Source organism: Rhipicephalus microplus, chromosome 5 (assembly GCF_043290135.1).
Source record: "Rhipicephalus microplus isolate Deutch F79 chromosome 5, USDA_Rmic, whole genome shotgun sequence".
Lineage (NCBI taxonomy): Eukaryota > Metazoa > Arthropoda > Arachnida > Ixodida > Ixodidae > Rhipicephalus > Rhipicephalus microplus.
In genome coordinates, this window is record NC_134704.1 from 47,228,636 (window position 1) to 47,250,843 (window position 22,208).

A 22,208-nucleotide genomic window follows, 5' to 3' on the forward strand; every position below is an offset into this window, starting at 1 on the left:
ACAGACACTAAGAATGGCCTCCCCGTGGATCCACAAAAATTTCGAGGCGATAGCACAACTACCTAATGAGAGACAAATTATTTTTCAATTGAACCTCGTGGAGGGGCTGGAGGATTTATAAAATGACACAAATGGTTGGTAATTGCTGTATCCACAGCCAAATGTATGTTGAAGGGGGCTGCGTTCTCAAAATAACCTATTTGCAACACTAAAACTTGTAGTTTACATTTTCTCCAGCGACACTGCAATGAGCACACTTGCACTACAAACAAGAAACTCTATAAAAAATTCTGTAAGGAGTACAATGAAAAACTAATATCGCAGCCCCCTGAAGCACAGTTCAAGGAGCATTACAAAATAAACAGAATCAAAATCCGTACAGTGGTTGCCCAGATATCTGCTCCACGAGCTGAGTATAATGCCAAAAAAACAGTATTGAGAAAACTGCGTTTAAAGTTTCAACGTCTTTTTACGTCTCCAAAACACCTAAAGATTGTGATCTTAGGTTTGTCTTGTGATATTAGACTTTTTTCAGGTATCTGGTCTCTGACCAGTGTGCCTTGGTTGCCCTTTTTTTTCCCCCATAATTTCCTTTTCATGTTTTACAAAGAACAAGTATGGATTTCAAACCAAGTTCTTTGTATGAAGGAGTGGTGTGATAGGCATGACAGAAAAGATTGTAATTGAATGAGACCATATACTGAATTGATTACACATAACACTGAACACTGAACATTTCTTTATTTAGAGAGAGGTTTATTGCATCAGAAAAATGGATCACACCATGACAGCTTATGCCTTCTTTCCAAATAACAAAGTTATGGGCAGAAAACTGGTGGCACAGGAATTTTTAGCAGTATATTTAATGACGTAAAACGGGCATATAAAAATTCTTTCCCCTGATTCATACGTGCTCTTTTGCCGCTCTAGCTGTGAAACACATCATCATACAGCCGGTCGCGGAAACTCTAATCTACAGCAATTCATTAACCTCGGAACATTCATAGACGTTCGTGGCGATATCAAGCACGGCTCCAAGCACGTCTGAATGGCATCACAAAAGCTTATTGACAGCACTCCATATGACCGTGGGGTGCACGGCCGCGCGGACAGTGCAGCCGGCGCGTAATGCACTTGCCGGCGGCGTTCGATGACGATGTGCGAAATATGTAACTAAGAAGACAAAAAATCGGCACGCACTGCACTTGGCATCGCATTTTCGAATGACGACGCGCGAAACTGCTAGCCGCTGTTCCGAGTAATCCATGGCGGCAAGGTTCCTTTTGGCGTTGCATAAGTGGTTGCCAGACTGGAAGGGTGGTTGTTGCCAAACTGCTGCTAAATTTGGCTGAAAAGTTTTCTTTTGTAGTTGCGGCTTCTCCGTAAGAGTTTGGTGCTATCCGCGGTGCATTTCTTGGCTGAAAATTTTCTCTTGTAGTTGTGGCTTTTCCGTAAAAGTTCGGTGCTATCCGCGGTGCATTTCGCGAGTGCATGAGCGACGCTGGCCGTTTTAATTGACAGAATGAACCGAGCCTAGTAGAAGTCGCGCGTGGTGCGGCCGTGCAATTAAGAGGCCGTTTTAATTAACGGAAGGAAGCGCGCACAACAGAATTCATTCGTTTTATTTACGGAATGAACCGCGCCTAGCAGAAGTCGAGCGCGGCGCTGCTGTGCAATTAAGATCAGCTGAGAGAGGAAAGAATCAGCTGAGAGAGGAAAAAAAAAGTAAGGAGGGAGGGGGGCAGCGCATCACCTCCTGCGACTTATTCAGCAGCGCCGCGCTTGACTTCTGCTAGGCGCGGTTCATTCCGTAAATAAAACGAATTCTGTTGTGCGCGGTTCATTCCGTTAATTAAAACGGCCTCTTAATTGCACGGCAGCACCACGCTCGACTTCTGCTAGGCTCGGTTCATTTCGTTAATAAAAACGGCCAGCGTCGCTCATGCACTCGCGAAATGCACCGCGGATAGCACCAAACTCTTACGGAGAAGCCACAACTACAGGATAAAATCTTTCCGCCAAATTTAGCGGCAGTCTGGCAACAGCCGCCCCAAAAACTGGCAACAGACTTATGCAACGCCAAAAGGAACCTTGCCATCCATGGCAGTGATGGGGGGGGGGGGGGGGGGGGGCTGACGAGCTCGACTGTGTTGTCCGCTGCCGATGCGTAAAATGCCCGTACGTGATTCAGAGGAGCTAGCGAGTGATGTGGTACATTACTTGCAAAGAAGCACGTCGCCAAGAGTGCGCTTGCGCGTCGCTCCTGCTCGCAGTCTCGCTGTCAGCGGAGTTAGGCCTAAAGCCGACTCCGATGACGCGCCGCACTCGTAGACCGCCGCGCGCCCGCTCGTAGTGATCTGATCGTGCATCCGGTGCGGCCACTCGTAACAATCAGATCGTGCCGCCGCTTGCAGCTTCATTGCTTGCAAAGAAGCACGTCGCCACGAATGCGCTAGCGCGTCGTTCCTGCCCGCAGTCTCGCTGTCGGCGCAGTTAGGGCTAAAGACGACTCCGATGATGCGCGGCGCTCGTAGACTGCGCTCCCGCTCGTAGTAACCTGATCGCGCATCCGCTTAGTGCTCGTAACTAAAGCGTAGTTATATCTTAAGTGATTATCAAGCCGTGAACACGTCACGAAGTGGCGATTTCCGAGAGCCATGTCCTCGCGACGCACAAGCAGCAGACGACGATCTCCCAGATCGAGCATCGGGCCAATGGTGAGGCGAGCTGAGGCAACATGGCGGCCACAGCCAATCAAGGACCTCAAAACGACCTTCAAACATTTGCTTTTTGCTCGCTTGTTGTTAAAGGCTGAGGCGAGAAAGTTAAACACGAAGAAATGCTCTTTCCGATCGCCCAAGAAGTCGGCTCCCGGCCCAAGCATCGCGAAGCTATAATTTTTTGAAAATCGCCGTTTTCTTGCCATTTCCAGAAAAAGTTTTGCTACCTAGGTGGGTGAAACGAATTTTCCGAAGCACTTCTGCGCGGTTTTCAGTGTAGATATTTTGGAACCAGATAGAAAAAGGGTTCCAGAAACTGAAAACTTGAGTTTCAAAAAATCGACTTTTTTGCCATTTTTCGCGATCCCAAAGCCGCGTCCCCCCTTAAGCGTTGTATGCTACTTAATTTTAGTCAAAGGCTTTGAGAGGGGACGCCCTGCTTCTTTAAGAAAAGCTGGCACAATTGAGCTGACAGGGTAACATTACTCAGTATTCTTGCTGCGAAATTCTACAAAATTGGGCAATCAACATTCACTGTGTTGTTTAAAAGCAGCAAAGTTTTACTTCACTATGATTTATTCTAAATAATTTACCAATTATATATGAAAATATGCATGCACGGTACCCCTTTGGGGGGGGGGGGGTGAGGATTGTCGCAGTGCCCCTCCCCTATTATGTCAATTTGTAGGGTTGACCTTGCGCCCCTCCTCTCAGATGACTAGGGACCCCCGGAGATGGTACAAATAGTATCACAGTAGATGCTCCAGTATTGTTTGTCATTTGCATCATTATCTGGCCTCGGAAGGCAGAATGCGTTTCTGATTAATGCTATTCTCTTCATATCCTGGAGCATTAATTATTTGCTTTCGCTTGAATACATGGCCCTGTAACGTTAACTATGGAAAGTTGTGAATATGTACTTTTAAGGTCATCATTGTCGTCCACTAAACAACAACCAAATCAAAATAAAACTGGCAGCTTTTGGGTTCACTAATATTGATAACCAACACTGTTAGTATTAACCGATTACTTCATAGAGCTATGTGTTTCTTGTTTGTTTCTTTTTCTGTCTTTCTATGCTATTTATATTTACAGTCTACATTTTCAATGACATATAGTTCATGTTAGCATCGTCATTTAATTGTATCAAGTTCTTTATAACCTTGTAATTTACTATTCTTACTGTTGATGTGGCCAATCGAATACTTGTGTTTAAATTTTATAGGCGGTTCGATTTCAGTTTATAGCACCGAACCTCCTTTTGCATATCCTGTACATTGTGTTGTGAAATAATAAAACTTGATTTGATTGGACATAACTGTTCAATGATTGTGGTTTCATAGGTGTTCCACATTGATTGCCATAGTAAATACTCAGTTAACTTCTGGGGGTTCGGTGATTTAAACATAAGTATAAATACCCAAGAAAGTGGATGACCTGACTTTATAGCTGAATTTTTAGGGAGCTGTGTGCGTTGTTCAGGCCATTTGTTATTTATTCAGCTATGGTCGCCTGCGGATAAATATTTCTCCCATGTCCATGTTCCATTTATTTGTTTTATCTCTGTCTACTTTTGTGGCACATTTTCTCTATGCTTTGAATGACTTCATTGTTTGTTAAATGCATGATTGAAAGCTTCAAAGCCATTGTTGGGACTGTCATCCCTTTAAATGGTAACGGTCTGATTCAAGCATTAGACACTTCTCAGTGCACAGCTGCGGTGTAAATAAAAATAAGCAGTAGCTTGAAGCCACCTAAACACAGTTTCAAGACCATTTGCTGAAATCGTTATGTGCCTCACTGGTAATACACTCGTAATAATTAATTATTTTTTTGGACCCGCAACCACCCTACGAGTTCAACCAGTTTTTGGTAACTCCGTATACACTCTGAATCTGAAAATAAGAATGTTGAGTTGACGTCTTCGTTTTTCTCGATGCAGTTCCGGGTGACCATGAGCGAGCTGCAGGCGCGCACGCTGTGGCTGTCGGTGTGGCACAGTGACATGTTTGGCCGCAATGACTTCCTCGGGGAAGTGATGCTGCCTCTCACCTACGAGACTCTCGAGAAGACGGAAGTCCGCTGCTTCGCTCTCCAGGAAAGGGTGAGCACTGTAACTGCTTATAACTTGTGCTTCCTTAAATGTGTGGTAAGGACTGCGCAGAGAGCTATAAAGTGCGAGATGAAAGACATAGCTCGAAAAGATAGGGTAGTGGTGTTGATTGGAAGTTAAGCCGCGGCAGCCAATAATTCTAGTTGTGTGATTACTGTTTCTCTGCGCGTAAAGTGCACAGTGTTCAAAGCGCCGACTGCCTTCCTGGGGTTTTGTGTGGGAGTTTGCGTGTGTGTGTGTGTGTCAATATGTGTTCAATGCTGGGCGCGGAGTCGTTCTTGAAAAAGGGGGGTGCCTTCGGGTGCTAATGTTTCCGGGAACTTTGAAGTACCCCTTGCCGAGTGTGGGGCGGCACGGCGCACGAAGTCATGACTCCTCCTCCTCCTCTACCTCCTTAAGCCATGGCGCAAAGAGTACCAGGTTTCACTCACGCCTCAGTTAATCTTTGTGTGCCCGACTATTCGCACCGCTTTTTTACAGTATTGTGTGCCCCATCAACTTGTTTATTAATTGCTTTGTAATCCTTATTACCCAGTCACATAGTTAGAATTTTGGTTTGAAAAAAGGCACCACGAGGCCAGCACAACTCTAATCGAAACCAACTGACAAAGAAACCAAGAAATGTGAAGGAATTAAAGGGGATGGAAAGAAAACTTGCGGTCAGCACGGACCAAACTTGCAACCTCCGGATAACGCTTCTGATGCTCTGGATAACCTGGAAGTGTTAGTACCGCTCAAACAGAGGTAACACTTTCAAGTTTACATACACAAAATGTATATATATATATATATATATATGCCATAAAGCGTACGGGAGTACGACTGCCACTGTAGCGCAAGTGGTAGAGAATCATGCTCGTTACCCACAGCTTGCAAGTTTCGTCTCAGCTAGTGGAAAGTTGGCAAGTTGTCTTATTGTCGATGTTAATTTCTTCACGTTTATATCGTAATTGCTGACAGTTAAAAACCTACATATAAGATCCTGTGTACTTTCCTTGGCTTTATAATCTGCTGGCTTTGTCTAATTGGCTTATGTTTAATGAAGAAAAATAAGCCATTTAAGTTTCCCTCTTCGTTATGATTACATGGATGAATGAACAAGCCACATACTTCTGATGCCGCACAATGCATCTCTTTGTCAGCCCGTAGGTCATTGTTCTTTGGCTTGCTAGAGTAACTTATGCAACACTCAGTTTGCACATTTTTCTGCGTTGCTAGTTGCACGTGTTAAGCAGAATCTCTATCAGCATTTGATAAGAAGTCGTCAAACAACACAATTTATGGACCCACACACAAAATTTCTGCCTAGGAAAGCAGTTGTAGCCCTGACAAAGACAAGTACCGTTATTGAGTTGTTGGCTTCTATGACATTCCTTTTTTGACAATTCTTATTGCTTGAGGCTTCCCTTTTCCCCCGAACTCTTTTGAATAGCATGTTATGATTATGTCCTTACCTGCCTCACCCTACACTGCCCGGCATTTAGCATAATGTCCTAAGTGACATTTGAAGTCTTCGAACCTATGAGTGTTTTTTTGTGTTTGTGTTGGTATAACCACAGCACTTCTTGAAACGGTCGATGTGTAGCTGCATAGTCAGTTCAAACACGTGTGTGGTTGTAACTATTACACAAAAGAAACTAACCGTCGAGTGCTGATACCAGCTAGCCGGGCTCTTTCTCTAGCCCCAGCATCCTAAAATGTACCTGAATACTTGGCTACCTAACGAAAACACTATGAAATAAATGTCTGGTCGTGACTGTATGCACATTCTCAAGAAAGCGGTTTAATTCACATGGACTGTTGTCTATTGCTACGAGTGTTATGCTGGCCTTCTCATGCAGGCCAAACAACTATAGATGCTCTTCTGGTGTGCACCCCTGCTTTCTTTCATTTCTCTTACGCTTGGCAGCAAGCAAGGCACAAGACAAATGCTAGATTAGTTTAGACGGACAGAATATTCTCTCAAAACTAGTTTCATTGATTTCATATTGAGAGCTTGATTAAAGACAAAGAAAAAAGTGAAGATAAATGTTTTTTAAGAAAAAATAATGATATGAATGAATAATTATCAACACCAGTGCATCAGTGTGATGTCTGGTATATCAGTGTACTTTCACTTGAATCATTCTGGTGCAGCAAAAATCCTCACATTTTGCCGAGTTCATTCTTTGACTCCTTTCGAATATAGTTTCCAGTTCGACCATAGGGTAATTCAGCCAAATTTGATGCAAGTACTTGGTTAATGGGCAAACATGATAGTAAGAAGCGTGGTTTTCCTGTGGTTATGCTACCAGACAGATGCAACTTTGCAAAAAAAATTATTCATGTCTAACAAATGACCGTTTCTAACCACACATTACAAGCCACAATGACCTCATTTTTGGCTATTAAGATGTTAGAATATTAGATATTAGAATATAATATGGCGTTATTCATTGCTTTTATCTAATCAGTGAATATGTCTGTTCGTTCACAATTATGTGTTCCTTCTATCTTATTGTTCCAGTTCTCTGTCCCGCTTAGAATTTTATAATCATTCTTGATTGGGCCAAATCAGTTTTGCCAGTTTTGAGAACAGAATTGCAGATTAATGTAGGAACTTTCCAAGGCAGTGTTTCCACCTGTCTTTCGCTGTTTACTGGGCAGTTTTTAGTTCTTATTGAAGTGTAACTAACATAGCTCCATTATTTCTTTCTTTAGCATCCCTGTATATGGTTTGTAACTTGTATATCTTGCAGTGTTCAAAGGTCATTCAAGGAGTCCTTACTGTGTTTCAGTTTGAGTGCCCCGAGGTTCCACTGAGCTACAAAGGGGACATTCTGCTGGCGCTGAAGTACATGCCGCCGGACGTGACTAGCCGCAGCATCAAGCAGGGACCCGTGCGAGGCTCCCTGCATGTGCTGGTCAAGGAGGCACGCAATCTCACGGCCACACGCTCCAACGGAACCTCCGACCCCTTTTGCAAAAGGTCAGTTTGCCTGCGGTAGTTTACGTTCCATGACAGGCTCTGTTATACACTCGAACTTCATTATAACAAAGTTGCATCATACACGAAAATGGTTTCCTTATATCCGAAAATTTGTTACAAAGGTATATTGCATCTATTGAGAGATTATTTTTCATTTACTTCCGGATAACCAATATTCTGTTATATCCAGGCTTGTTATATATATGTTCGAGTGTACTCAAAAAATCATTGGCACCTCTCGCCAATGCGCTGATGAAAATGTAGTGAGTGACTTGGGCATGTTCATGTCAGGTGTTGTGTTATTCAAATGAACGAGTGAACTTGTGGCATCGCATTTAAAAGGGTCCTGAACCGCCCTTCATGCTTGGTGTTCTGCTGTGCTGAGGTCTTCAAAGCGACGTCTACTATGAACACCTCAGTTGAAACAGGCTGTCGTTCACGGCCAAGAAGAGTTTGCAAGTGAAGCGTGATGCGCCCTCTCTGAATACAGAGGCCACGTCTTCTCTCTCATCGGAGTTGCTGGCATCTGCTGTATGGCGTCATACAGCAGATTGCTGTTTTTCACTGATAGCTGAAATACACCAAGGGTGGCATTTGGACCAGATGGGCTTCTTGCCACAGGTTAAATGCCAAGCTGCACTCTTTAATGTGCTAAAATTACACAGTAGCAATGCTACTGCACTCTGAAATCACTCTGGGAAAGAGCAAGAGATTTAAGAAAGAGATTAAGTGGTAAAATCTGCTACGAATTCCACCAACTTTGCTTGTTCTTGATATATTCAAAAAATTTTTGCTGTGATCGCTTTGTGAAGCAATAAACTACAGTACTGAGGTCATTCAGTGATTCCTTGAAGAAGTGATGCGAGACCATTTTGAAGTACGTTTATGAATTGCAGAAGTAAAGTCTTTTCAGCCAAAAGAAAGGGTGGAAGTGCTGCGCCATTCTGCGCCAATCTGACCTGCTGCACCTAAACGGCAATTTGCGCTTTCAATGCCAAATTTAGCCGAGTCTTGTCATTGATCGAGCGAAACGTGTTGGATACACAAATGACGTAGCCGTAACCATATCCCGTGTAGTTCAGTCACATCGTATATCAGTTAATGCATGGCCAACTTAATACCATGCATGAATCATGCACCACGTGAACAAAATGCGCGAACCTTGTGAAGGTGGTGTTTGTGTGCAGACATCATTGTGTGAGTTTATCTTTTCACAGCTTTGGACGGCAGAGGTGCTTCAAAAAACTCGTCGCATGGTTTCTGAGCAACCGCCAATAAGCGCAGCACGCGCTCTTCGACGGCGACTGTGGAATCATAAAAACTGAAAAGAAAAAAAATTAGTTTCCTTGGCAAAGCGATGAATGCAATACAATAAATTGTAATATTGTTCTGGTAATGTCGCACCCACTCCTTTCTCTCTGTTTGTTACCACCCAATTATATGTTTAACGCTGCCTTTCGGAAACCACGCACGAATGACTGGGAACCATCTAAATAGTCTACCGTTGAGACTACATGCACAACGCCTATATTAGAGTTTGTTCTGGAACCTACACGGCTGCTAGCAATAACGCTGGAATCTTTGATGGCACGTCGACAGGCTTCAACGCTAGGCAGATTATCGATTATCGACGGCAGACGCTCTATGTTAGCTGGTATTAGTATGTTCTGTTCTTCAAACACAGGTTCACCCAAATAATAAGTTGGGTCATAAAAACGGCGACTGCTGCCTTCGTCCATGTCTCAATCCCATTAAAATATGAAGTAAGGGTGACAGCCAACTCTTCTGGATACGAAATCGCATAATTTTACAAAATGCTGGTGTAAGAGAAAAAGTGTGGTCACTTTAGCAAGGAATGCTGTTTTCGCACAATGTTTTCACGTTGAGAGCACACCACATAGAAGAGTGTACAAGCCGTGCACTACCGTTCACCGAGATAGCGCACACGCCAGCGATTGCGACTGTGCCATTAGAATCAAAATTCACAGCCGCTGCTCAAGCGGACCCCCCCCCCCCCCCGCGCATCTTTTCATGCTCATTCAAGACAGGTGCTGGTTTTCTTTCTGCTTAAGCAGAAAGAAAACAGTGGGTCTAACACGCGGCGGGATGCTATCGTGTGTGCCCTTGGAGTGGCAGAAATCAGCCACTTTGTTTAATCTTTTCTTGAGCAGTGCTTGTCACTCCCGCTCGTGCGATTTTAGCCGCGTGTAGAACATACGATGTGCGGGGGATTTATAAACTTGTGAGTTTACGTGGAACATGGCAGCGATGGCAAGAACCCGTAGAGTGTCCATATAATTCCTATCGCAACAAAAAAAACTTCCTGCGCTAGGTCTCTGGCCTCAACACAAATAAATATACCTCTATCAAGATTCTGATAGCAGCCCCAACTTTTCGTATGAAATGCTTCAGTGTGTGCATGGCGTTTGTTTCACAATATCACAAACTTGCATGCATATTTCCTTTTGCTGCTCTTCATCATTTTCATCATTGCCATTTCTTATTATTAGTTTAAGGCTGGATATCCAGGCATTAAAAAAGCACATTTCTGTTTAGAAAAATGGGCTGGAAAAATGACATTTTTGGCCTCCAGCATTGTTAATATAGGCACAATAAATTTTGCATAAATGTGAATAACCTCAATCAGACATGTGTGTAGCTTGTATCTTCGATAAACAAACAAGGAATGTTATGGTTCTTTGATGACAAAGGGGCCAACTGTGGACCATAGGTGTGAATGTGGCCTTTGTTCCATATGGCTCGCAGAATAAGGCCTATCCATTTATTTTGCATTTATTTTGTAGCATAGTATTAGTGAGTCAAGTGTCCATCGTATATTCAACAAACTGAGCGTCTTTTTTATCCGTATGACTGAGAAGGGCAGAGCAGTAGCAGATAGCCCTACGACTAGGACGAGAATACAGGAGGGCCTTGTATTGGCCAGGTTGAATCATGTTGAGCAGAGTTCTTTCCTGGCAGTGAGCACTTTAAAAATGTAAATTACAAACAAAACAAAAGCCTCATAACCATTAAATTTTTCTTCTTTTGATCTTCAATATGCTTTCCCCTGGCGCTCTCTTTGTTCTAGCATTTACCAACCACTCACGCCCTGTCATTATGGCAACGTATGCCGCCCAGCGTGTTCCACTTCAGTGTCGCTGGTGGTCGTTTTCTGGAAGCTGGTTGAAATAGAGACTAGGCTGGACCGACAGAGCTCCAAACAATCAGTCTTGCCTGGTAATACACTTAAACCTCATTATAACAAAGTAGCATCTTGCGTGAAAACAACTTTGTTATATCTGAAACGAGAGAAGAGAGAAAAAATAAAAGGAAGAGACAGGGAGGTTTACCTTGGAGAACTGGTTTGCTACCTTGTACGGGGGTGGGGAAAAGGGTCGGAAAGAGGATAGAGATAGACAGATATAAAATAAGTTAGAGAAAAAAAAAATCACATGCGCACACATTCAGGGAGTTCTGATCACAGTCATTTGGACAAGCAGGTTGAACGCAAGAAGCGCAGGATTCTTTCTTCCGAAAGAGGCTGTGTGTACAGTTCATCTAGTGCATTGCAGAGTGACTGTCTCTTCGAGCTGTATTGTGGGCATTCACACAGAATGTGCCAAGTTGTTTCGTCACTGCCACAATGGTCGCATGCAGCAGTGTCAGCCATTGCTATGCGGAGCGCATATGCATTGGTAAATGCGACGCCCAACCATAATCTGCACAGCATAGTAGCGTCTCGTCGGTGTAATTCCGGAGGAATTCGAAGACTGAGAGTTGATTCTAAGGTACATAACCGTGCATGGATGAATTGTGGCTCGTTCCATTGTGACGTGGTGTGCTTGCGAGCAAGCATGTGGAGTTCCCGTGCAGCGTCAGTTCTGGAAAGCGGAATTGATATTTGATCGCTTTTCAGTATGGGCAGAACGGACAGCTCGATCGGCCCATTCATCGCCAATTATTCCACAATGACTTGGAAGCCATTGAATGGCTATTTCATGTCCTTTCTCAGTGAAATGTTGAGTCTTTTCTGCAATCTTGAATACCATCTGTTCGTACGGGCTGTGGCGTAAAGGTGATAGAAGGGATTGCAGTGCCGCCTTTGAGTCACTGAAAATTGTCCATTTTTGTGGCTGTTGGTCGTTGATGCATTGCAATGCGGCACGAAGAGCTGTGAGCTCTGCTCCCGTTGATGTAAAGTGGGAGGTCTTGAATTTTCTTGTCGTGTCTTTTATCGGTATAACAAATGATGCCGTTGAACTCTTCTGTAAAACAGAGCCGTCTGTGTATACGTGTATACAGCCTTGATACGTCTCGTATAACAAGAGCAGAGCAAGCTGCCTGAGAGCAGGTGATGAGATATCTGCTTTTTTCTGGATGCCAGGTATAGTTAGCCTGATGTTAGCCTGAGTCAGGCACCAGGGAGGAGTCAAAGGCCTGGCGGCGGGTGTGAAGCATGTTGGCAAATAATTGCGATATGTGGTGACCGTTTGGCAAAATGACGAACGTGGTCTGTCTGCTGGTAAAGAGGCTAGGTGGTGGCAGGGTGTCCGAGCAATATGCCTTATATGTGTCCTGAGTGCCTCAACGTTGATATGTGTCGTGGTGAGGTGGTCACCGGCGATTGCTATAGTAGCCATTGTCGACGCACTACGAGGCAAGCCGAGGCGAATCCGCAGTGCCTGAGACTGAACACTCTGTAGCGTTTGAAGGCTTGTTTTGCTTGTATTGGTCAATTTTATATCTGAAAATTCGCTATAAAGCTATATGCCTTACACTACAGCTACTGCAAGACTATTCTTCATTTACTTCGTTATAACTGATATTTTGTTATACCTGGGTTCGTTATATCGAGGTTTGAGTGTATGTATTAACTATCTCAGACTACACCCTTCATATAAAGGTGGCGATTTTGAATATAGGTGTTTATTGGCATCTCTAGGCTTTTGGGCACAAACATCAAAATCTGTATTTATGGGCGCTGTAAAAACACTACAAAAGTCCTTCTTAAACTCTGATTCATGCTCAAGTGGGTTGATGTGAGTGCAAAAAACAAAATAAGCATTTGCCTTAGATTTGGTTTTGAATTTTCGTTATTGATTGCAACTGCTTGTTTTTAAACCAAAGAACAAAACAGACCAGTGCTAGCAAATTCTCCAATCTTTTTGTAACTAAAATCTCATCCTATTTTTTCTCTCTGTGGTGGTCTCCTGGAATTTCTTACTGTATCCTGCAACTTTCACTGACATTGCCAACGCTAGAAAATTTGAAGACGATGGCGTGTGTGTAGAGCGATACATTTGTAATTAAAGCACTACTTCTATACTTAGTTACATTTCATTTTATTTTCTTCTCTTGCTGTTTAACTGATATACTGAAACAGAATTTTCCAGTTGTGGTAATGTTTTTTTTACTGTGTAATATGTTTTTTCGTATGTGTATGTTTGTAGAAATAAACATGTTTTTTGTGTATCAATAATTTTGGATGCATACCTATAAAAAAATGAAAAAAGATGCACATATAAAATGTAAAACCAAGCAAATACAGTGTACCTGATAAAATGTGTGAAAATGCCATGTCGACCGATGCATGCCGTATTAGGATTGGGCGTCGGCCTGGGAGGTCAAGACCTTGTCAGGCTATACAGTGGAATCTCGATGATACGAATCTCACGGGGTCACGAAAAATATTCGTATTAGCCGAAATTCGTATCATCGAAACAAATAAAACTAGCTAAATTAACAAAGAGTCAGACGTGAACTCATCCAGGCACAAGTACGTAAAAAGCATTTATTTACTTGCCTCGAGTGGGCGGTGCACTGGTCAAGAAAAAGAAGAATCTTCCGATTCTTACAAGCCATCCTCCTGTCCAGGAGTGACAAAAACTCTTCAAACAACGCCGCCGTCATCCACGCCTTTTTGTTTGCGCGATAGACGCACGGCAAACGACTCTCGCGCTTGAAGCACCGGGGCTTTTGGAACTTTCCGACTACGGTCAGGTTAAGCTTTTCCGATCCGTCGGCGTTACAGCACAAGAGCACAGTAAAACGCTCTTTGCTTTTTTTGCCTCCTCTGCATGCTTCGCCTTTTAAACAGAGGCTCTTTTCGGGTTGCAGGTTAAAAAAGAGACCTGCCTCACCAGCATTAAAAACATCATGAGGCTCATACTCTGCAATGAGTGACGGCAGCTTCTCTAACCAGTCGCTGACAACTGCCTCGTCAGCTTTTTTCGCTTCGCCGCAGACGCTTTTGTAAACGAGAGCGTGCCTAGTCTTAAAGCGCTGCAGCCACCCACCTTAGGCCTGAAATCCGTCGATATGCAGAGCAAGTGCAAACTCGTCGGCTTTCTTCCGCAAAACTTTGCCATCGATATTCACGCCAGCTGCGGTTACCTCTTTAAACCAAGTCAGGAGAGTCTCGTCAAGTTTCACGTGCTGAGCGGTCTTCGCTTGCTTTGTGTTGAGGTTGAACGAAAGCACGTTTTTCATTATGGTCTCTCGCTGTCCAACAACTGTGCTCAGTGTTGACGTTGCAAGGCCTAGCTCCTTAGCCAACTCCGTCCGCTTTCTCTTAGGATCCTCATCGACCTTTCGAAGGACGTCTAATTTCTCCTTAAAGGAGAGCGCTTTTCGCTTGCGAGACATAGCTCGTTGCGACTAGGCAAAATGTCGCAAACACAAAGAACGCCGCCCGAAGCACAGCACTGCAGCCACTCCGTCCAACGCCACGCAGAGAAAGAGGAAAAGCACAACAGCAACAAAAGCGTCACCGCCCCACTTGACCCGCGCAGTCCGCCGCGTCGTCGCGTCCTCGCCGCCGCACCCAAAAAGAGAGAAAGAAAGGAAACCGTGGCCAGCGCCACCTCTAAACCTAAACCGAAATCAAAGGGCGCAAGCGGTCTCTGAGGTCTCCGATATTGCGCACGACGCGCGCCGATGCTGGAGGCCGCCACGCTCTGCTGGCAGGCACCGTTGGCAAAATGCCAAACCGGCGGTGCAGCGCGCATTCCGGCGCGCGGCTGAGCGCTGTTCCATTTCGCGGCCGTCAGTGGGGCGACGTTCATTCGTATCAAACGACGCGGGCAGAAAATCGATTCGTAACAAACATACTCTAGCGCATCGCAAAGTAATGGGGCTCGGCAGGGACCACAAAAAAATTCGTATCATCCGGAAATTCGTATTAGCCGTGATCGTATCATCGAGATTCCACTGTATACGTTTCAGTTCTGGCCTTCTGCGCAGAAATTTCATACTCTTCTTGAAAAATTAATCAATTTTCATTGTTCAGCGAAAGTTGAGAGCTGTCGAGCAAGAAACGAAGAAGTAAAACGACGATGAGGTAAAAAGTGTAGTGCTGGCACCGTGGTTAATACCTGCGTTTGTTTCTAAGTGAGTGTGCTTTATTTTTTGCTTTGCCTAGCTACCTGCTTCCCGACCGGACCAAAGGGAGCAAGCAGAAGACGCCCGTGGTGAAGAAGAGCTGCAACCCCAAGTGGAACCACACCTTCGTGTACCCGGATGTGTCCTTGGATGAACTGAAGGACCGCTGCCTCGAGCTCACCATCTGGGACTACGACAAGATCACCAGCAATGACTTCCTGGGCGGTGTACGGCTTGGCCTTGGCACAGGTACGTTGTTTTAGGAGCTCGCTCGCCAAGCCTCTTATGCTCAGGGCATGTCCCTTGGCGTATACGCTAGAGGAGCAGCTGTGCCATGTACCCACTGCACCCCCACCATAACTTTCGTTGAGTATAGGTAAGCACCTGTTGTGCCACTATGCCATTTGTCATTCTGCCGATAAGCGAGGTACCCAGTACACATCTGTAAGGCATTATGTGCACTGCGAAGAAGGCTCATCGACAGGCGGACTGCAAAGTTAGAGCCCGCGAAGCAGCGGCAGCACGCCAGCACTGGCAGAAGAACCTAGACTCGAGACCTGTATCGACATTGCCTTCTTTAGCTTTCAGAATTCAAGATCCTCCTGCCACATGCAGTAAAACCTCGTTAATTCGAACTCGGTTATTTCGAAATCTCGCCTAATTCGAAGGAATTCCACGGTCCCGTATTTTGAAATCTAAGTTTGAGTGGATAATTTGAAACGGCGGCCGGCACCAGTCCGGTTAATTTGAAAACTTTGGGTGCCATGTGCCAGTTCGATCCCAATTTCGCCGCGAATCTGTGGAATGACGGCTATTAATAGTCACAAGGCAATGCAATGTATCGATGCTAACGAGTGGCAACTGAAGCACCCCAGCCTCGCTATTTCCAGCACAAAAAAAAGAAAAGAAAAAAACGGTCTCGTGGTCAACCGAAACGTGCACTTGTGGAAAACGAGCCGTGCTTTATTGCAACACAGCGGTGACACGCGGGCAGCTTATTGCATGTTTTTCGCAACGTCATCGGGTCATGGTTTACCCATTCTGACTGGGATTGTAAAGAAATTAATAACAAACAGTTTAGGGTAAATCGCGATGTATGCGAACCTCCGATTGCTCCAGCAATTCGCGTCTTTGCACCGCTGGGGGAGTTCTTGCCAGCAACACAGAATTCGAAAGCTAAGTTCGAAAGTTTCAAAGATAACTTTTTCCAGCCAAAACACATCGTGAGCTTTGTCGTACTGGCATATATTAAATTCATAGTTGTAATAGAAAGATGGTCGCATCATGACGTGCTGACGCAGCGAGGAGCAGGCGACATGCTGCCCGCGTGCCATTACTGTGTTGCAGTGAAGAAGTCTTGTTTTCTGCAGGTGCACATTTCAGTCGATCACGACGGTGTTTTCTTTTTTCTTTTTTGGTGGCAGCAGAGGCCCACCGTTCATCCATGTTCGCGGCAAAATGAAGACCAGGTATTGCTGGAAAACATAACCTTTGGAGCCGCAAGCTTGCCGGCACAGCAAACGACGAACACCGATTACTTTGAATAGTTCAAGTTCCTTGCATTTGTTTGTATGTTCTGTTAATTCGAAAACCCGCTTGATTCGAAGCTTTCTCGCGGCCCCAGTGACTTCAAATGAACGAAGTTTTACCGTACTTCACTCTCCACAGAATTGTAATCTTCGAACGAAAATGCATCCCACAACTTCGTAGTCAGTAATGTAATCCTTGTGCATAATTGCATCGATTAGTTAATGATCACGTCTTGTTTATACATAAGCGTATATGCAATCACTACTATAACAACGTGTCACATCTTTATATGATGGTGGAGGACTTGTATGCAGGATTCACAGGTTCTCCCAATCAGTTGCAAGCCAGCTTCATGGTCATCATTCACTTTGTGGAAATGACGGGATCTTTTCTACCTTTACTGCGAAAGCTGTTACGAGATCACAACAAAGGCCAATTTCGGGGCGTAGATGTCTGCCACCTAATGTCTGTTACCTGCTACTGCGCACCATAGGAGTAAAAATATTCAGAATCGACCGGGACCTGAATTTTGATCTCTGCATGGCATTCGGGTATTCTACCATTGAGCTGTGCTGGCGCTTGAAACCTCTTTGAAAGACCCTCTGCAGGCATCTCGCCGGGCCAGAAATAAACCGATGTATAGCGTGGTAAAGAGTGAAATAAGATCATACGAATTGCACGTACAGTGGTAGTTTAAAGCTTCCCTCTAATTACAAAGGGCTCAGGCATATGTCTTCATCATCAGCCACAGCATCAAGAATGGTGCCCGAAAGATGCATAGCGGCTACTTCACTTCTACACAGAATGACGAGTAATTATATAGTGGGTGCCTCTCGACTTAGCAAAGTTATGATGATTTATGTCGTTGTGGGTACATTGCAACTGTACTGGGCAGTGTCGCCCCGAGAGAATTTACAACAGCTGCTCTGTCAGCTATTGCTGCGACTGTGCTGAATGTTTCACGCAGGCCTGTTCTTTTTTTCATGGGCAGGGATGGTTATGTTTATGTGAGCAACTAATGGTAGGTTGCCCCCGATGCATGGGCAAGATTCTCATGAAAATTTGAAATCGTCCGGCGGGCGTGCTTTCCTTCTTCATTCTTCTTTTTGTGTTCGCCAGAAAATCAGGTAACAGAATGCTTTATTATCACTTTTCTCTTGTTTAGTCACTATCAGCATTCCTCTATTGTATTTCACACCTAAAATGAAAATCCAGCGGCGTTATGTTTTCCTGAAATACAAAATGTAAAAAGGTTTATCTGCTGTGTTTTATTTCTCTGTCCTGCACAGTTTTAATTCTGACTGAATACAACTGGGCACAAGTGACGCTGGAAGGTGCACTCACCTTTGTGTTTATGAAGGTGTCTATTTATTTTCGGCTTGTCCTTTGTCACACAGGTGCACTGCTGGCAGGAATGCAGCGCACATTGTAGTTCTCTGTGGGAAACGCTTATATATTGTACTGATGCTTTTTAGAAAACTTTGCTTTGTAGTCAGCAAACAGTCTTGAACAGCAGTATTGATTTCTCTGCTTAGCTTTCAGCACGCTCGTCGGGGCGAGAGAAGAGAGAAAGCAATTACAACGTGCAACAGATCTCTCTAGTGCTGCTCGTACGTTACGTACTTTGAGATTTTTTGCGACAGTTGATTTGTGAGGCAATAACCTCTTAATAAAGCCATTTAGTGGTGTCTCAGGAAAGTTTTTCAGGGTCCCTTTGAGTGCTCCGTCCTAAAACAATTTACGGTTCACATGAAAATTCTTCCACAGAAATGTCTGAGAGCCAATGTTTGCCACAGCTTTGATCTGTGGGTCATTTCCTCACAAGATCCCGCTCCGTCTCTCACAGGAAAGCTGTACGGACGGGACGTGGACTGGATGGACTCTCACGGCGAAGAGGTGACGCTCTGGCGTTCCATGCTTGAGAGGCCAAACCTGTGGATCGATGGATCGTTGCTGCTGAGGCCATCGATGCAATCCAAGCGCTGAAACCTGAGCAGATCCGCTTACAAATGGATGAGAAGCGAACTGCACACATCATTAAGTCTCGATAACGCGCATCCAGCTCATTACAGCTAGTTTCCAGACAAAACAGCCTACTGCCAGAACCGTGAGTGAAGTGCTGCACGGGAGACGCGCATTTCCTTGCAACAGTACCCCGGCACAGGGTTCTCCGGTCAGTCGAAGAGTCACCGCCGTACCGACGCCGGACTGCAGCGACTGTCTGCAGCGAGGAAAATCACGGTCGGCAGTTCCTCGACTTGGCTAAGACCCTGAAAATGCCAAAGCTGCCGCCAGTGTACATAGAGGCAAGAACTGTCTGCTCAAAAAAAATGCAACAACACCGGTGTACATCTAAAGAATGCAAGTGTTCCGGATACTGCGCACGCGCACACAATGCACGCGTCTCCCCCCTCTCTCTCTCTCACGAATGACATATCAGACGCGACTGCATTTAAGTTGCTGTTAACAGATACATTTTATATTACATATTATATATATATATATATATACATATATATATATATAACTGTTTGGAAAGGCTCCATTTATGCTACGTTGAAGAGTCTGTAAATACACACTGTCAAGCTTGTTGGTCTAATGCTTGCTCTATACTATAATTGTTTGCTGTTTCATACCGTGTTTTCTGCCGAGTCAGGCGTCGTGTTGCGAGCTTGCCGCCAAATGTCATCATATTGTTGTAGACTGCTATTCGAAATCCTCTCAATATTTTTTTTCCTTCCGGTTCCACCCAACAATGCTCGCTTGTTTTGTGAATTTACGTTCACAAACAAGCCTCGAAAAACACATTCACACCCCACTGGCCTATCAAATGAGTCTTAGCGAAGGACCAGTGTAAATGTGTGCGTTGTTTCGATATTTATTTTTTTAAAACATGTCACATATAAATATATATGCACTATAGTTTAAAGGACAGATGATGACGGCTGTTTTCTTCACGCATGCCTTCAACACAACTCACTCGCTACATTCCACCGGTGTTGTTTGAGTCACCGGAATCGTTGCTTCACTTGTTGTGAGACCATTTTTCTCCCGTGACGACGTTTTTTCCAACAACAAGCACTACTTCGTTGCTTTCTGTAATTTTATTTTTCGAAAGTGTACATAACGTGTTATGGGTAGGTCTGTGTCACATTTACGGATACATTCTGCAGACCGTCCGATCGCGACAAAGGCGTTCGTGGTTGATCCATGGGCCCCGTCCCGTTCTACGTGTGCTGCTTTGTGTACGTAAATGTGACGTGCACCTGTAAAGAAAACTTTCGGCTGTGTTTAAGAGGGAACTGTGTGTTGCTCACGAGTTTCTGTTTTATGCACAGAGCGGACACAGTTTAACACTGTGTTTGTGACTCGAGCTTGTCGTGTGTGTCATTTTTTGGAAACATCCAAAGTGTGTCTTTGTCACGTGCATTCTGCCTGCGGTTACACCCTTGTTGTTTTTTTCTCTCTATTTCTCTCTACTTTTGAGATGATCTTATTTTAATAAAAATTACCATGCAAAAGTCTTGTGAGTGTAGTTCTGTTTTGAAAGTCTTAATTATTTACCCAACCAGTCTGGCAAGTCTGTCTAAATGTTCAGCTTTAAATTTGTTTTGTCACAGTGTAACCATTGCTGCCAGCAGCAATGGTTACATGGTTACGAAAAACGTTGCATTCTGGAGAAGCTCCCTGCATAGAGCACCATGCCAGCGGCGTTGAATCCAGCCTCATTCCCATCTTTCTTGTGTATTTTCGACTCTTCATAGGGAAGAGTAGAGCATGGAAATTGATGATATATTGTTATGAATGGTGCACGGGCTAGTCCCGGACATAGGCCGGCAAAACTTGTGGAGCTCTGGCACAGGTGATGCTCAGGCACGTGCGGTGCTTGGGCACGTGCGGTGCTCGGGCACAGGCACATATTAAGACGATCGAGACCAGGGGCTGCTTCTAATGAATACAGTTTATTAGAATAAGCAAAGTAGAATGCGCTCGCTCCAGGCAGCAGTCTGCTTTCTTCTTCTTCCGGCGTTTGATGATGATATTTTATAGGCTCCCGCCCGCCCAAGTTGAAATGGGATAAGCTCTCGCGGGCTAATTGAAACAACCCTCCATTGGATATATGTGGTTCACCGATCTTCTTAGAAGTTATTTTTTGCCTGTGCGAAGGAGACAAGCTCTTGTTATTCCATCTCGCCCAGGGTAGAGTTTTTCAATCCGGCACATTTTCCAAAATGCTGTTGGAGCCTTGTCCTCAACCAACACGATGTCACCCTGTGAGAGTGGTTTTGCTTGCCGCGTCTTGGCTTTGACCGTAGCTCCTATTTCCTTGATGTATTCTCGATGCCATCTTTTCCACTAAGCGCGCACGAGTTTGCATCTGCTTCGCCATGCATCTTCAATGTCACCGTTGTACAGTCTTGTTTGTCCGTCTTGAAGCTGTCGCCGTCCGCCTATGATGTTTGCCGGCATTAGTGGCATTGGCTCGTCAGGATCTCCATATACGTAAGTCAATGGTCGATTGTTGAGTGTTCCTTCAATTTCTGCTACAATAGTTCGTAGCTCCTCTACCGAAGCTGCACTTTCCGATATTATCTTTCGCATCTACATCTTCAGGCTTCTTATGAGGTGGTCGTAAAATCCTCCCCACCATGACACGCACTCGGCTATTGTTTTCCAAACTGTTTTTTGTGATCCCAATTTGACTCAAGGCTCCAGAACTTTTGTAGCTCTTGCTGGAGTTCTGTCTCCGCAGCTTCAACCTTCAGAACCATTACTGCTTGATTATGTGTTAGTTTTGTCTTGCTTTGCTCTGACGGCCCTTGCAGTACCCATCCCAGTATAGTTTCTACAGCCATCAGTCTGTCCTCGATTCTTCGAGTTCTACCTGTAAAGAATTTCCAATAATAGTTTGAGCCGATCAGTAGTTCTACAGAATCTGTTGCAGTCATCTCGTCCTGTGATCAGCCACTTGCATCTTTAGCTGTTTCATTTTTTCACTCAGTTTCTGAGTTGGAGTGGGTATACAAGTGTGCAAAATAACGTCGACTTGTAACGCTTCAATCACTGTTGTCGTGCTTGTTTCTTGTGATCCTACAGTCACTTGCACCACGTTCATTAGTTTGACCTTTTTGTCTCCTCCAAATGAACCAATTGTCAGCCTTTCCTGTCGCAACACCTTCACACCTATTTCTTTCGCTAATCCCGCTTCAATAAATGAACGTTGACTTCCGCTGTCTAATAACAAACGGCAATGTCAGCCACATGTTTCTCCTTCTACGCACACTACAGCCGTCTGCAAAAGAACAAAATTATGCTTGATATTTTTGGTCACGTGTAGCGTAGACGTCTTTGCTTCAGCTTGCGCTATTGAGACCAGCTCTGCCCTTGTTTTCTGCATCACAGTTCTACTCACTGACGTGGCATGTCGTCCCTTGCATTTCTTGCATTTTACTTGGGCTTTGCAAATGCATGCAGTGTGGTTTGGTCTCGTGCATCT

General features: G+C 44.5%; 1 protein-coding gene across 8 annotated transcripts in view; it reads left to right on the plus strand.

The window, feature by feature from the left end:
- Positions 1 to 20,232, plus strand: part of LOC119174612 (uncharacterized) — a 612,314-nt gene extending 592,082 nt beyond the window's left edge. For all 8 annotated transcript variants that reach the window (XM_075895367.1, XM_075895368.1, XM_075895369.1 and 5 more), the window contains 4 exons: positions 4,663 to 4,824; positions 7,611 to 7,801; positions 15,222 to 15,430; positions 18,558 to 20,232. In XM_075895367.1, the coding sequence (XP_075751482.1) occupies positions 4,663 to 4,824; positions 7,611 to 7,801; positions 15,222 to 15,430; positions 18,558 to 18,697 (702 nt within the window). In that variant the 3' untranslated portion in view covers positions 18,698 to 20,232. The remainder of the gene's footprint in view (positions 1 to 4,662; positions 4,825 to 7,610; positions 7,802 to 15,221; positions 15,431 to 18,557) is intronic.
- The last annotated feature ends 1,976 nt before the right edge of the window (positions 20,233 to 22,208 follow it).